General features: G+C 38.2%; 1 protein-coding gene across 1 annotated transcript; it reads right to left on the reverse strand.

Annotated features, from left to right (window-relative positions):
- Positions 1-6,744: 6,744 nt before the first annotated feature.
- On the reverse strand, positions 6,745-8,003 carry LOC106980733 (olfactory receptor 2A2-like). The gene is given in 2 exon segments (XM_027075781.2): positions 6,745-6,845; positions 6,848-8,003. Coding segments are annotated over 2 exon segments (933 nt in total). The 5' UTR covers positions 7,680-8,003.
- Between the last annotated feature and the right edge of the window lie 10,164 nt (positions 8,004-18,167).

Consider the following 18,167-nt stretch of genomic DNA (forward strand, 5'->3'; position numbering starts at 1 on the left):
CCTCTCTCTCTCTCATAAATAAACATAAAACATTTTTTAAAAAATATGAAAAACCAAGCCAAAGACTGGAGAAAACCTTTGCACATAGAGGAAAAATGACTTGATTCCAAAATACACAAAGAACTCAAAACTCAACAAGAAAATAAACAACCCAATTTAAAAATGGACCAAAACCCTAACAGACATCTCTTCAAAGAAGATAACAGATAGCAAATAATCACATGAAAAACAGTCTATATGATGTCATCAGAGAAATGCAAATCCCGATTAGAATGACTAAAATCCAGAACATTGAGAATACCAAACACAGATTAGGATGTGGAGAAATAGGAACTTTCATTTATTGCTGGAGAGAGTGCAAGACTACACAACCACTTTGGAAGGCAGTTTATTACAAAACAAGACTACAGAACTAGACATTCTTTTACCATGTGATCTACCAAACTGCACTAGTTGGTATTTACTCAAAGGATTTGAAAACTTATGTCTATGTGGAATATCCAGACATTGGAATAGTCTTCTGCACTAAAAAGAAACGAATTATCAAGCAAAGACGAGACACAAAGGAAACTTCAGTGCCTATTACTAGTGAAAGAAGCCAATATGAAAAAATCTACATACTGTATGTTTTCATCTGTAGGACACTCTCAAAAGTCAAAACCGTGGAAGCTGTTATAAGATCAGTGGTTGCAAAGGGTTAACAGACAGAGTGGAGCACAGATGATTTTTAGGGCGGTGAAACTTCTCTGTATGATATTATACTGGTAGATGTACATAATAATACACTTGTCCAAACACACAGACTCTGTGGTCACTATGACTGAACCCTAATGTAAATGATGCACTTTGTGTGACAATGATGTGCCAACATAGGTTTATCAATGATAACACATGTACCACCGAAGTGGGGGGATGTTATGTGTGGAGGCAGAAAGTATGGAGGGTATCTCTATACCTTCCACTCAAGTTTTCTGTGAATATAAAATTGCTCTAAAAATAAAGTTCATTAAATAAAAATGGGCAAGAGATATGAAGAGACACGGCAAGGAAGCACCTGCAAAGATACTCTGTGGCATATGTCATTGGAAAATTTCATATTAAAACAAAAAGGAGATACCACCCACTGCATACCTACTAGAATGACAGTGGTCCAAACCCCTGACAACACCAAATGCTAGCAAGGATGTGGAGCAACAGGAACTTTCATTCTTTGCTGGTCGGATTGCAAAATGGTACAGCCCCTTTGGAAGATAGTCTGGTGACTTAATGCAAAAACTAAGCATACTCTTGCCATTGATCCAGCAAATCAAGCTCCTTGATATTAACCTAAAGTTAAAACTTATGTCCACAAAAACCCTGCACATACATGTTTATAGCAACTTTATTCAGAATTATCAAAAATTAGAAGTTCCAAAGATGTCCTTCAGTAGGTGGATAAACAAGCTGTGATACATCCATAAAACAAAATATTATTCAGCAATAAAAAGAAATGACCCTATGAGGCCATGAAAAAAACATGGAGAAACCTCAAATGTGTATTCCTAGTGAAAGAAGCCAATCTGAAAATGCTGCATACTGTAGGATTTCAACTATATCACAATCTGGAAAAGGCAAAATTATGGAGGTATTAAGAAGATCAGTAGTTGCAGAAAAAGAAATTGAGGCATCAATCCCATTTATAGTTGCACCAAAAATAGTAAGATACCTATTAATAGACCTAACCAAAGTAGTGAAATACCCGTACTCTGAAAACTTAAAACACTGATGAAAGAAACTGGAAATGACACAAGGAAATCAAAACACATTCCATGCTCATGGATTGGAAGAACAAATATTGTTAAGATGTCTATAATACCCAAAGCAATCTACACATCTGATGCAATCCCTATCAAAATACCACCAGCATTTTGTCATGGAGCTAGAACAAACAATCCTAAAATTTGTATGGAACCACAAAAGACCCCAAATAGCCAAAGCAACCTTGAAAAAGAAAAGCAAAGGTGGAGGCATCACAATGCTGGACTTCAAGTTATATCACAAAGCTGTAGTAATTAGAAGAGGAGATCTTGGCACAATAAGAGACACATAGACCAATGGAACAGAATAAAAAAGCCAGAAAGGAACCCACAGCTATATGGTCAATTAATCTTTGATGAAGTAGGAAAGAATACCCAATGGTAAACAGTCTCTTCAACAAATGGTGTTGGGCACACTGGACAGTAACATGCAAAAGAATGAAACCGAGCCACTTTCTTACCTCATACACAAAAATAAAGTCAAAGTGGATTAAAGACCTAAATGTGAGACCTGAAACCATAAAAGTCCTAGAGGAAAACACAGACAGTAATCTCTCTGACATTGGCCATAGCAACTTCCTTCTAGATATGTTTCTTGAGGCAAAGGAAACAAAAGAAAAAATAAACTATTGGGACTTCATCAAAATAAGCTTCTGCACAGTGAAGGACATAATCAAAAGACTAAAAGGTGATATACTGAATGGGAGATATTTAGAAATAACATATCTGATAAAGGGTTAGTATCCAAAATATAAAAAGAACTTCTAAAACTCAACACCCAAAAATAAATAATCCAATTCACAAATAGGCAGGATACATACATAGACATTTTTCCAAAGATGACACACAGATGGTCAACGGGCACATGAAAAGATGCTCAACATCACTGATCACCAGGGAAATACAGATAAAAATTACCATGACCTATCACCTCACACCTGTCAGAATGGCTAAAATCAACATAAGGAACAACAGGTGTTGGTGAAGATGTGGAGAAAGGGGAACCCTCTTGCACTGTTGGTGACAATGCGAACTGGAGCAGCCACTCTGGAAAACAGTATGGAGGTTCCTCAAAAAGTGAAAAATAGAACTACCCTATGACCCAGCTATTGCATTACTAGGCATTTACCCAAAGAATACAAAAATACTACTTCAAAGGGATATAAACCCTGGTGTTTATAGCAGCATTACCTACAATAGACAAATTATGGAAACAGCTCAGGTGTCTATTGACTGATGAATGGATAAAGAAGATGTGATATTTTTATACAATAGAATATTACTCAGCCATAAAAAATAATTAAATCTTGCCATTTGCAACAACATGGATGCAGCTAGAGAGTATTATGCTAAGCGAAATAAGTCAGAGAAAGACAAATACCATAGGATTTCACTCATATGTGGAATTTAAGACACAAAACAAATGAGCAAAGGGGAAAAAAAAGAGAAATAGAGGCAGACTAAGAAACAGACTCTTAACTATAGAGAACTGATAGTTACCAGAGAGGACGTGAGTCAGGGGATGGGTTAAATAGGTAATGGGGACGAAGGAGTGCACTTCTGATGAGCACCAGGTGTATGGAAGTGTTCAATCACTCTACTATACACCTGAAACTAATATTAAACTGTATGTTAACTGAAATTCAAATAAGAACCTAAAGATATTTAAAAAATGGTTCAGCATCAGTGGTTTCCAAGGGCTTGGGGAGAGCAAGAGCAGGATGAGTTGGTAGAACATAGCGGATTTGTAGAGCAGTGAAAGTAATCTGTGATGGAGTGCCTGGCTGGCACAGTCAGAGCGTGAGACTCTTGGTCTTGGGATTGGGAGTTTGAGCCCCATGTTGAGTGTAGAGATGACTTAAAAATATTTAAGAATATTAAATTAAAAACACTATTCTGTATGAATCTGTAATGGTGGATATATGTCATTATACATTTGTCAAAAGTCATGGAATGTACAAGACAGAGTGAACACTGATGTAAACTATGGGCTTCAGTTAATAATAATATATCAATATTGGCCTATTGATTGTAACACATGTACCACATGTAATGCAAGACACTATAAACAGGAGAAACAGCATGAGAAAGGATGAGGGAGTATATGGAACTCTCAACTTAGCACTCAATTTTTGTGTAACTTGAAAATGGTACTAATAATAAAGTCCATAATTTTTTTTAAAAAAGGGCATTAATGACTTATCTAATAAACAAGTAAATATCGAGTTAAGTCTGTTATTCAGTTGACAGTCCTTAATAAGGAGAACACTTTCAATAAAGAACTGAGAGTTGATGGAAGGAAGTGGGTGTGCTAGATGGGCTAGACGGGCGATGGGCATTAGGGAGGGCACTTGTGATGGCACTGGGTGTTGTATGTGATGAATCACTAAATTCTACTCCTGAAACCAATATTATAGTATATGTTAACTTGAATTTAAATAAAAATTTGAGAAAAAAAGAGAAGAACTCTTACATATTGCTAGTGAGAATCTGCCATCACTGTAGAAAACAGTTTGGCAATTTTTTTATAAACATACACTTGCCATATAGTCCAGAAATCTAATCCCAAATAAAGACATACAGATATAATTTTTTTTTTTTTAAAAAGAGAACACTTTCAGAACTAAAGGAAATGCTTTTGCTGACAACTACAGAAAAACACACTTTGTGTAAAAGTGATCTTACAAATATTAGCGTAATGAGTATTGCTCACTCTGGTTTCACAATCCAGAGGGCTTTTGCCACCGTGAAAGGTTAAGTGATGTTGATGATTTCAAACCTATCTCCCATCTCTTGGTTTCACCCCAAACCATCTTAAGATGGATTGATTCAAACACTAAAAATATAGGTAGGAAAATTTATCCAAGAGTCTCTACAGGTGAGCCAATCTTGAAATACTGGCAATTATCATAAGCCAGAAGTAAATGTAACACTAAATCAGTGCTCAAAACCTTAGCTTCCAGGACCATTGAAGCATTTTCTAACAGACTTCATTGACTTTATCCTATCATAACCTGAAATGTGTCTTAAAATTGTTTATGTAATTCTAGTTGAGTTAAAGATTTCCACAACTTTTCATCATTTACTTGGATATGATTTCAAACAGAATTTGCAGTTTCTTCATCATTTAATTCACTATCCTCATTATCTTTATTAAAATTATGTTCCTGTGAAGGCAGACCAATCAACTCTCATTATGGTGGTATAATCGATCAAGACTGCTTTTTGTACAGTTATCAACCGAAGCATTTAATATATTGTGGAAAAATATAAAATTTTATTGATTTTAAAACGTACAGCTCAGTGGCCTTACTCACACTGTATGCCATCACCATCACCACCTTCGATCTCCAGAACTCCCTCATCCCAGAGGGAAACTCTGTCCCCATTTAATAATAACTCCCCATTCCTCCCTCCCCTAATCCCTTATAACCACTGTTGTGTTTCTGCTCCCATGACTTTGACTCTTCTGCATATCTTCTTGGTATCAGCTTGCCAAGTGCTTGCCAATATTGTTGAATTTTTCAGAAAACCGATTCTGGGTTTCATTGGTATTTTTTCCTCCTTTTATTGAGGGGTTTTCTATTCTCTAGTTCCTTTGCCTGTGCCCTAATCTTCATTAGTTCCTTCCTTCTGCTAATTTGGGATTTGGTTTTTCTTCTCTTTCTGGTCCTTGGAGGCATAAAGTGGGGGTTGCTGATTTGCGACCTTTATTCTATTTTAATGTAGGAGTTTATGCTGTAAGCCACACTTTTAGCACTGCTTTTGCAACATTCCATTTGGGGTCTGTTGTGTGTTTCATTTTTTTTTTTTTTTCATTTCTCCCCAGCTAGCTTCTAACTTCTGCTCCTGAACCCCTCGGTGAATTTTTCACTTCAGTTCTCGTATTCTTCAGCTCCAGAGTTTCCGTTTGGCTCTTTTCCACAGTTTTTATCTCTTGGTGATATTTTCATTTTTCTCATGCATCATTTTCCTTGGTTTGTTGTTTATTTGTGTTCTCTTTGAGACTATTGAGCATCTATCTTTAAAATAATTATATTGAATTCTTTGTCCGGTAATTCACAATCTGCATTTCTTCAGTGGTAGTTTCGGGAGATGAATTTTGTTCCTTTGGCTCATGTTTTCCCAGTTTCTTGGCATATCTTGTGAATTTGAGTTGAAATGTGGGCTTTTGGAAAAACAGCTACTTCTCCCAGTCTTTACTGGCTTCACGACGGGGAAGATCTTCGGCAATCTGCCCTGTTAGAGATTCTGCGGACCTTTTCAAGCTTTAATGGGGACGTAGTTTCTCTGAACTGGTGCGTGGATTTTCTCAGTTAAGAGGTTTGCCTGCTTCTTCTCTGGAGCCTGTAAACACTTGCTCCCCCTGGTGTTTGTCTGAGATGCTACAATCTCCCTACAGCTCTATAAGTTAGTGTTTGTTTGTTTGTTTGTTTGTTTCTCAGGGGCCCCAAGGTGGCCCCCAGACTGCCATTCCCAGCAGGGCTCTAAATCACACCAGATGGAAAACATTCCTCGGCCATCTCTGAAAGCCAGAATGTAATACCCATGGTCCACTCCTCTCCTTTCATCCAAAGAGAAAGTGGAGTTAGGAAGGAATCCTTTGATCATGCCACACGGGGCGAGGGATGGGGAGTGACTAGAACAGGAAAAATATCATAACCTTGCCTGATCACTTTTCTGTAACTCTTCTTGACTTTGTGCTTCTCCAGGTGCTGCAGCCTCTCTACTGGTTTCTCATAATGGCTATTTGATCTATGTATTATTGTCTCCTTGGAAGAATGGAGGAAACTCAGGGATTTCTATTCTGCTACCTGGGTAATTTAACTCTTTTGATAATTCTCACCATCAAATCATGAATCTTCTTGGGGAAATTTCTTGAGTTTTAATACACCAGCAATCATATCTCTTGAGAAGACAAATTCCCTGCTGAGAAATTCTACATTCTTCATATTGCCCTCTTTTTCTGCAATGCTCTGTTAAAAGCAGCCTTCATCTGAGCATTCCTTAGACTGTAGATGAGAGGGTTCAACAATGGGTTGAAGAGTGGTGAAACAGGGTAAGGATTTTCTGCTGCTCCTCACGTTGACTATTGTCTGGGACCAAGTCAACCATCATGGCTATGCCAAAGTAGACTCCAACCACACAGAAGTGTGAGGAGCAGGTGGAAAAGGCTTTTCTGCGCCCCTCCTTTGTCTGGATCTTCAGGATGGCCCAGAGGATGCACACGTAGCAGATCAACACCGGGGAGAGGGGCCCAACTAAGATAAACACACCACCAGCAAAGACAAAAACTTCATTGATCCAAGTATCACCACAGGCCACTTTGAGGACAGATAGGATTTCCCAGAAGAAGTGGTTCACCTCCTGGGGCCCAGAGAAAGTCAACCTTAGAGAGAGAATTACATGTACTAGGGCTAGGGAAAATCCACATGCCCAGATAGCGATGACCAGGAGCATGCACACTGTCCAGTTCATGATGACAGTGTACTGGGGCGGATGGCAGATTGCCACGAACCCGTCATAGGCCATCACTACCAAAATCAGGCACTCTTCACCAGCACAAGTCACAAACAAAACTATCTGCATGGCGCACGAGACAAAGGAGATAGTTTTTTTGTGCTTCACTAGGTTTTTCAGCATATTGGGCGAACTGATGGAAGCATAGCATATGTCAATGGTAGCCAGATGAGAAAGGAAGAAATACATGGGGGAATGCAGTCTGAGGTCCAGCCAAATGAGTCCCAAGATCACGCCATTTGCCAGCAGGTTGAAGATATATAACAGGGAGAAGACACAGGAGAGGAGCACTTCAGTGTCTTTACTGAGCTGGAATCCCACCAGGATGATTTCTGATCCACGATTGGTTGGCCCCCCCCCCATTCCTTGATGAAAGTTTATCAAGGACTGAAGTGTGATAGAAAGGTCAACGCTGGATATGAATGAAAATTGAAGTTATTTACTCAGAGGAAAGGAAAGTTATGAACTCAGAGGAAGCTTTTATGCCTGTCCCTACTTGACTTTTTCTTGTCCAATGTTTTAGTTTAAAATTTTTATTCAGATAAGTATCCAAAAATTAAAACAATATGATTAGATATAGTTTACCAAATTGTTTTAAAGTTTGCTTCATCAATTTTTTTTTTCCTATGTACACATTTTTCCCCCTTGGCCACGTAAGAGTAAAATGTAGGCGTAATGCCAATTTGTCCCTTCATTTTTTTCTAAGACAAGGATATTCATATTCAGGATAAGTAACCAAAATCAGGAGATGTAACATTAGCATGATTCTCTATTCTAGATACAGCATTTTCTGCCCCTCCAAGATGCAATCTTGCACACATTGCATCTCCTCTAATATGAAATAATCACTCAGTCTTTCCCTTGAAATTGATATTTTTGAAGAATACACACCAGTTGTTTTTTTATGTCTCTCAACTTGGGTTTTCCATTTATTGCCCCTTTTTAGTTCAAAATATAAATTTCTAATAGGATATAAAAAGTGTCCTTCTTAATGGCTTCCATTAATATACAGGTAATGTTAATTTGTCCCAATACTGGTGGTACAACGTGGATCTTGGTTAAGGTGGAGTCTTCAAGTTATCTCCAGCATAAAATTATTACTCCACAATTTAAAGCACTTTCTCACTTCTGGCTTCCTAAATTGTTCTAGCCTCAAGTTGTTTATTTCCCACTTCAGCTTGAAATAAGTTATTTCACTAAAAAGATCTAGTTCCTTTCAGTGAAGAATCTTATTTTCCAAAAAAAATCTGATTTTATTGGATATTTAACAATATTTTTATCATGATTATTGCCAAATTTCTAATATCCTCGTTTAATTAGTAGAGCATATAATTTGACACGCAAACTGTTAAGGGGATGATAAATTCTTAAACTTACTTGTTTAATCCTAATACATCTTTACAGACTTCCTTTGGAGAGCCAAATCTATTTTACTAAATTAACATTAAGATTAAAGAAAATGATCTTGATATGATGCAGTGGTTTATTTTGGGCAAAAGGATACTTCTAGTCTTATTTAAAATTTTTGTTTTTCTTTATATTTAGACAATCATAGATTCTTGGGAATTTCAGATTCACACATTAGTTTCAACAGCCTGATACAATCTGTGAATGAAGACACACCTCATATGAAATTTTGACCTCAAGTTTTTCAAAGTGTCTTAGGAAAACATGAAATTTAATGAAAGACTAAAGAGATAATAGTGGCAAACATGGCCAAAAGTGATCATTGTTAATAATTTGCATATAGTGTTTCATTACTTACTGTACATAGAATTTCATATATAATTAAAAATTAAACAGTGTTATTTCTTTTAGAATCAGTTCATGTAAATTCCCCACGACAAAATACTTTTCTGGAGCATATGTTGCCAGCTGCATACTATTTTATCTTTTAACTGATTTAATATATTACCTTCTACTATATTGCATGCAATAGAAATTATGGCCCATGCTGACTCCATTTCATACATAAATTTTTTGTACCTTTTGTTATTTTCCCATAATAGATTCATAGACACGAAAGTTCTCAGTCAAATCTATCTCTGTCATCATCTTTCTGTCTAAAAAGCAAACAAGCAGGAGAAAAGAAATCCAGACATATTATCATCAGAAGAAATCACTTGGGAGGAAAGAATCTCTAACTGAATTATCATGACTAATCTCAAACTAACCTTTCCTATGAAAGGACCCCCACTTCAGCTTTTCAGCTTCTATTATGCTGACTCTCAAGTTTTTATACAATTTAGTCCAACCTGGTGTAAAATGTACTTCCTCTGGTTCGTTCTTAGGTCACCTTCATATTAAATACCAACAAGGAGTAAGACTAGTTACTGGCAAGTGAGATTTTATGAAGGTTAAGTATAATCTGATGACAATGTATGTAACCTCTGGTGTACTGGGTTAAATCTGTCTTTCTTAGTTGATTACAGCTGAGGGCTGTCTAGCCTCCAATTTCAGGGAGCTGATTACAATGGACACCTGTCTCTTACTGCCGAAATAATTCCATGTGGAAGTAATTATCCTAACACCAACTATTCATCATTTCCTTCCCAGACATCTTTTTACATTTTAACACCAAAAGACACACATTTCTTTGTTTCCATCTATTGGTTTTTCTTAATTCCAGTTTGTGGCTCGACAGGTACTCCTGTTTCCTAGATGAATGACAACATGGAATGAGTTATTATTTGAGGCCAATATCATCCATTACACAGAAATGTCTTTACCTTTACATTCATTCAAGTTAAAAAATATTTAACGTGAGGGTCGTTTGGAAGATGGCAGTGTAGGAGGACGCTGGGCTCACCTCATCCTGCTGATCACTTAGATTCCACCCACATCTGCCTAAATAACCCAGAAAACCACCAGAAGACTAGCAGAATGGACTCTCTGGAGCCAAGTGTACACAAGAGGCCCACAGAAGAGGGTAGGAAGGGCAGAGAGGCAGTGCGCACTACACGGACTGGCGGGAGGGAGCCAGGGCGGTGGGGGGGCAGCCAGCCCACCCGGCAAGGCAGAGCCCCCAAGTCTGGCTTGCAAAAGTGGAGGGGCCAGATGGAGGGTGTTCTGACAGCAGTGGGACTTAACATCTAGAATGTTATAAGTCAACAGCTCTGTTCGGACAGCAGGAGGGTGAGAGGACACTGGGAGGGAGAGATATTGAGCCCTAGAAGACAGAGCTCAGCTCAGTGGGGAACAAAGGCGCTGGGAAGCACCATCTCCCTCACCCATCCCCCAGCTGAAATCCCAAAAGGAACCAGTTCCCATCACGGAACTTGCTTGCACTGCACAAACACCTAACACTGTGCTTCTGTGGATCCATCCCTCTGACGGGTCTGCCTCCCTCCCGGTGCCACAGAGCCTCTCCCAAAGCCAGACCACTGAAGTCAAAAAGAGCTGAGTCTACCCCTCCTGCCCCCGTGCACCTTGTGGATCCACCCCAGCTAATACGCCAGATCCCATAGAAGCAGCACTACAAGCCTGGCAGGGTGCAAGCAGCCCAGATGGGGCCACACCACTCCACAGTGATTCCTGCCCCTGGGAGAGGGGAAGATAAGGTACACACCAGTCTGACTGTGGCCCCAGTGGTGGGCCGGGGGCAGACATGGGGTCTGACTGTGGCCCTGACCACCAACACAAGTTACTCCAGACAGCACGGGGGAAGTGCCCTGCAGTTCCACGCCACTCCAGGGACTATCCAAAATGATGAAACGGAAGAATTCTCCTCAAAAGAAACCCCAGGAAGTAGCAACAACTAACAAATTGATCAAAAACGATTTAAGCAATGTAATGGAACATGAGTTTAAAATAATAGTCATAAAATTAATCACTGGGCTTGAAAAAAGTATAGAGGACAGCAGACAATCTACTGCTACAGAGATCAAGGGACTAAGAAATAGTCAGGAGGAGCTAAAAATGCTATAAATGAGGTGCAAAATAAAATGGAGGTGACCACAGCTCGGATTGAAGAGGCAGAGGAGAGAATAGGTGAATTAGAAGATAAAATTAAGGAAAAGAGGAAGCTGAGAAAAAGAGAGATAAAAAAATCCAGGAGTATGAAGGGAGACTTAGAGAACTAAGTGATGCGATGAAACGCAATAATATCCATAGAATAGGGATTCCAGAGGAGGAAGAGAGAGAGAAAGGGGCTGAAGGTGTACCTGAAGAAATCATAGCTGAGAACTTCCCTGATCTGGGGAAGGAAAAAGGCATTGAAATCCAAGAGGCACAGAGAACTCCCTTCAGACATAACTTGAATCGATCTTCTGCATGACATATCATAGTGAAACTGGAAAAATACAAGGATAAAGAGAAAATTCTGAAAGCAGCTAGGGATAAACATGCTCTAACATATAAAGAGAGACCCATAAGACTAATGGCAGACCTATCCACTGAAACTTGGCAGGCCAGAAAGGAATGGCAGGAAATCTTCAATGTGATGAACAGAAAAAAATAAGCAGCCAAGAATCCTCTATCCAGCAAGTCTGTCATTCGGAATAGAAGGAGAGATAAAGGTCTTCCCAAACAAACAAAAACTGAAGGAATTCATCACCACTAAACCAGCCCTACAAGAGATCCTAAGGGGGATACTGTGAAACAAAGTACCAGAGACATCACTACAAGCATGAAACCTACAGACATCACAATAATTCTAAACACATATCTCTATAACAACACTGAATGTAAATGGACTAAATGCACCAACCGAAACACATATGGTATCAGAATGGATAAAAAAACAAGACCAATCTATTTGCTGTCTACAAGAGATTCACTTTAGACCTGAGGACACCTTCAGATTGAAAGTGAGGGGATGGAGAACTATTTATCATGCTACTGGAAGTCAAAAGAGAGCTGGAGTAGCCATACTTATATCAGACAAACTAGACTTTAAATTAAAGGCTGTAACAAGAGATGAAGAAGGGCATGATATAATAATTACAGGGTCTATCCACCAGGAAGAGCTAATAATTATAAATGTCTAAGCGCTGAATACAGGAGCCCCCAAATATATAAAACAATTACTCACAAACATAAGGAACCTTATTGATAAGAATGTGGCAATTGCAGGGGACTTTAATACTCCATTTACAACAATGGATAGACCATCTAGGTGGTCTAGATGTCAATAAAGAAACAAGGGCCCTGAATGATACATTGGATCAGATGGACTTGACATATTTAGAACTCTGCATCCCAAAGCAACAGAATATACTTCCTTCACGAGTCCACATGGAACATTCTCCAAGATAGATCACATACTGGGTCACAAAACAGCCCTTCATAAGTATAAAAGAATTGAGATCATACCATGCACACTTTCAGACCACAATGCTATGAAGCTTGAAATCAACCACAGGAAAAAGTCTGGAAAACCTCCAAAAACATGGAGGTTAAAGAACACCCTACTAAAGAATGAATGGGTCAACCAGGCAATTAGAGAAGAAACTAAAAAATATATAGAAACAAATCAAAATGAAAATACAACAATCCAAATACTTTGGGATGCAGCAAAGGCAGTCCTGAGAGGAAAATACTTTGCAGTCCAGGCCTATCTCAAGAAACAAGAAAAATCCCAAATACAAAATCTAACAGCACACCTAAAGGAAATAGAAGCAGAGCAGCAAAGACACCCCAAACCCAGCAGAAGAAGAGAAATAACAAAGGTCAGAGCAGAAATAAACAATATAGAATCTAAAAAAACTGTAGAGCAGATCAATGAAACCAAGAGTTGGTTTTTTGAAAAAATGAACAAAATTGATAAACTTCTAGCCAGGCTTCTCAAAAAGAAAAGGGAGATGACCCAAATAGATAAAATCATGAATGAAAATGGAATTATTACAACCAATCTCTCAGAAATACAAGCAATTATCAGGGAATACTATGAAAAATTATATGCCAATAACCTGGACAACCTGGAAGAAATGGACAAATTCGTAAGCACCCACACACTTCCAAAACTCAAACAGGAAGAAATAGAAAACTTGAACAGACCCATAACCAGTGAAGAAATTGAATCAGTTATCAAAAATCTCCCAACAAATAAGAGTCCCAGGCTTCCCAGGGGAATTCTACCAGACATTTAAAGCAGAGATAATACCTATCCTTCTCAAGCTGTTCCAAAAAGTAGAAAGGGAAGGAAAACTTCCAGACTCATTCTAGGAAGCCACCATTACTTTGATACCTAAACCAGACAGGGACCCAGTAAAAAAAGAGAACTACAGGACAATATCCCTGATGAATATGGATGCAAAAATTCTCAATAAGATACTAGCAAATTGAATTCAACAGCATATAAAAAGAATTATTCACCATGATCAAGTGGGATTCATTCCTGGGCTGCAGGGCTGGTTCAACATTTGCAAATCAATCAATGTGATACATCACATTAATAAAAGAAAATATAAGAACCATATGATCCTGTCAATTGATGCACGGCTGGTTCAACATTCGCAAATCAATCAATGTGATACATCACATTAATAAAAGAAAAGATAAGAACCATATGATCCTGTCAATTGATGCAGAAAAAGCATTTGACAAAATTCACCATCCGTTCTTAATAAAAACCCTCGAGAAAGTCGGGGTAGAAGGAACATACTTAAACATCACAAAAGCCATTTATGAAGATCCCACAGCTAATATCATCCTCAATGGGGAAAAACTGAGAGCTTTCTCCCTGAGATCAGGAACATGACAGGGATGTCCACTCTGACCGCTGTTGTTTAACATAGTGTTGGAAGTGCTAGCATCAGCAATCAGACAACAAAAGGAAATCAAAGGCATCAAAATTGGCAAAGATGAAGTCAAGCTTTCACTTTTTGCAGATGACATCATATTATACCTGGAAAACCCAATAGACTCCACCAAAAGTCTGCTAGAACTGATACATGAATTCAGCAAAGTCGCAGGATACAAAATCAATGTACAGAAATCAGTTGCATTTTTATACGCCAATAATGAAGCAAAAGAAAGAGAAATAAGGAAACTGATCCCATTCACAATTGCACCAAGAAGCATAAAATACTTAGGAACAAACCTAACCAAAGATGTAAAAGATCTGTATGCTGAGAACTATAGAGAGCTTATGAAGGAAATTGAAGAAGATACAAAGAAATGGAAAAACATTCCATGCTCATGGATTGGAAGAATAAATAGTTAAAATGTTAATACTACCCAAAGCTATCTACACATTCAATGCAATCCCAATGAAAATTGCACCAACATTCTTCCTGAAGCTAGAACAAGCAATCCTAAAATATTTCTGTAACCACAAAAGACCCCAAATAGCCAAAGTAATTTTGAAGAAGACCAAAGTGGGAGGCATCACAATCCTAGACTTTAGCCTCTACTACAAAGCTGTAACCATCAAGACACCATGGTATTGGCAAAAAACAAAAAAACCAAAAAAACAAACAAAAAAAAACCCAAAACAACAACAAAAAACAGACACATAGACCAATGGAATAGAATAGAAACCCCAGAGTTAGACCCACAAAAGTGTGGCCAACTAATCTTTGACAAAGCAGGAAAGAACATCCAATGAAAAAAAGACAGTCTCTTTAGCAAATGGTGCTGGGAGCACTGGACAGCAACATGCAGAAGGATGAAACTAGACCACTTTCTCACACCATTCACAAAAATAAACTCAAAATGTGTGAAGGACCTGAATGTGAGACAGGAAACCATCAAAACCCTAGAGGAGAAAGCAGGAAAAAAACCTCTCTGACCTCAGCCACAGCAATTTCTTACTTGACACATCCCCAAAGGCAAAGGAATTAATAGCAAAAATGAACTATTGGGACCTCATGAAGATAAAAAGCTTCTGCATTGCAAAGGAAATAATCAACAAAACTAAAAGGCAACCAATGGAATGGGAAAAGATATTTGCAAATGACTTATCGGACAAAAGGCTAGTATCCAAAATCTATAAAGAGGTCACCAAATTCCACACCTGAAAAAGAAATAATCCAGTGTAGAAATGGGCAGAAAACATGAATAGACACTTCTCTAAAGACATCCAGATGGCCAACAGGCTCATGAAAAGATGCTCAACGTCACTCCTCATCAGGGAAATACAAGTCAAAACCACACTCAGATATCATCTCACACCAGTCAGAATGGCTAAAATGAACAAATCAGTAAACTATAGATGCTGGAGAGGATGTGGAGAAACGGGAACCCTCTTGCACTGTTGGTGGGAATGTAAACTGGTGCAGCCACTCTGAAAAACAGTGTGGAGGTTCCTCAAAAATTTAAAAATAGATCTATCTACCCTATGACCCAGCAATAGCACTGCTAGGAATTTCCCCAAGGGATACAGGAGTGCTGATGCATAGGGGCACTTGTACCCCAATGTTTTTAGCAGAACTTTCAACAATAGCCAAATTATGGAAAGAGCCTAAATGTCCATCAACTGATGAATGGATAAAGAAATTGTGGTTTATATACAAAATGGAATACTACGTGGCAATGAGAAAGAATGAATATGGCCTTTTTGTAGCAACGTGGATGGAACTGGAGAGTGTGATGCTAAGTGAAATAAGCCATACAGAGAAAGACAGATACCATATGTTTTCACTCTTATGTGGATCCTGAGAAACTTAACAGAAGACCATGGGGGAGGGGAAGGAAAAAAAAAGTTAGAGAGGGAGGAAGCCAAAACATAAGACACTCTTAAAAACTGAGAATAAACTGAGGGTTGATGGGGGTGGGAGGGAGGGGAGGGTGGGTGATGGGTATTGAGGAGGGCACCTTTTGGGATGAGCACTGGGTGTTGTATGGAAACCAGTTTGACAATAAATTTCATATTAAAAATAAAATATGTACTTAAAAATGAAAGAAAAAGAAAAAAATATTTAATGTAATCAACACCACACATCTTTGATGTTGCAAAACTGTGATAAGACTTTTACCATACATGGCCACAGTGTATTTTCTATAAAACATATTTCCAGATAATGGGAGATAAATCTCTTGAGGGATGATGGATAGAGTTTTAATTCCTATTTTTTGACTTTCTTTTATGCTTATAGAATTAGTAACAAAAATATTCTGGAAATTATTCTATATATAATTACTATTATATATCTCTGGGGAATGCCTTTTATAATAGCTGGTATAATTCTTGAAACAGACATTCAAATATTTGTTAAATGGAAGAAAGAATTCGTATACATGCACACACATCAGGTCGCATATTGACATTAGACTGTTCTACATAGATTTGTAAATATCTCAAAGATCATAGACCTCAAAAAGATACCAAAAATTACAGTATCCAAACTCTCAAAATTCTTCTAGTTTTATGAATTCATGCTTTACTAATTTGTCTATCTCTATATAAGACAGAGCATCTTCTGTCTACTGAGCAAGACATGAATTCCACTTTACTAGAAAGTTCAAAATTAGAATTTAATCATTTGAAAACTGCTCTTACAAAAAATGCCATGAATGATCCATGTAATTTTAATGCAGTGTTTCTATAGGGTACATTGGAATAATCTTTGAAGGTGTAGACAATAGTGTATCTGCAGAGACTATGGCAATGCCAAAGTGAGTTAATGTCTTGCACCTATTTGAAGTGATGCTTAGAACCAAGTTTCAGGCAAATAGCTTTACTGAAAGATTTACAGAAAATAAAATAACCTAAGAAAGAAACACAAAGACACATGTGACAGCATTTTGAGCCTTTGAAGAAACATCAGCCTACAGGAGGCCTCACGTATGAAGATACTTTTAAAAATAGTGAAGATATAGTAAATCTTTTAAGTAATGCAGCAGTGAAATAGAGAAGATTTCAAGATAGCCTAAATGCAATCTCCCCTTCCCAATAGAGAATAAGGTAACAGCAGCTCAGAAAAGGAAGGTCCTGGTGGTCAGTATGAGCAATTCTCCCTCTGCCTGGGCAATCCTGCAACTGAGTTAGGGAACTTTACGCTACTTCTCCCGCTTTAGCTGAAGGTATTGGCACTTATTCTATCCCGTTTTGCAGTAGGATAAATACTTGTATCCAGCATAGTAATTTCTGAGCCTAATAATTATTAACATTGAGTGATAACTTGAGAATATTACAATAAGAAATAACTATGTGGCAAACTCACCTCTTACACTGTTTTGGTGAGAAGACTTTCTGCAACTGTTACTAGAATTTTGCTTTCCAGCAACAAAGCTACTCTGTCAATATCTTCTCCAGTATCAGTTAGTAGAAGGTCCTTTTATTCTTTTGGCTCCATCAAAGCCTTATCCAGGGGAGATCCCTGCACGTGAAGCCTCTCCTACTTCCAGATCTCTTCTTAAACAATAGAGTTAGCCTAATGTGGAGCCCACCATTCAACCACACTGGGAAGTGAAGAGAAAGCTACTGAGGGACTACACGGCCCCTGTCACAACTCAGCAGGCAGAAGTTCCTGGAGCTGGGTGGGGGTGGAAACTGGTCATCTAGTGCACCTGTCTGCCAGGTAACTTTGAGTTAGGAGGGACTCAGGATATTTCACTGAGGAATATCATTCATTTCCACATAGCCAGGCTTCCACCTTGTCCTACTTCAACTACTGTCCTAAAAACCATCCCACAGTGCCAATAAATCTCTCCAGTACGCAGATATAAGCACTGGATATTCCTCAGGAATCTACTTTCACCAAAAGAAGACCCTTCAGAGGTAAGTTACATAAGATGCTGTAGAAGGCTGCAGAGGAGAAATCTCAGACTCACGAGACCTTCATTACAATTGCTGATAGCTTTGCAATAGAATATGAAGTTCTAATTAAACCTCTAGGAATAAAGGTTTTATTTAAATCGGCAAAGAACTCAAATTCCCAGAAGGACCATGAGACATCATATGTCTCT

The sequence above is a fragment of the Acinonyx jubatus genome, chromosome A2, assembly GCF_027475565.1.
Source record: "Acinonyx jubatus isolate Ajub_Pintada_27869175 chromosome A2, VMU_Ajub_asm_v1.0, whole genome shotgun sequence".
Lineage (NCBI taxonomy): Eukaryota > Metazoa > Chordata > Mammalia > Carnivora > Felidae > Acinonyx > Acinonyx jubatus.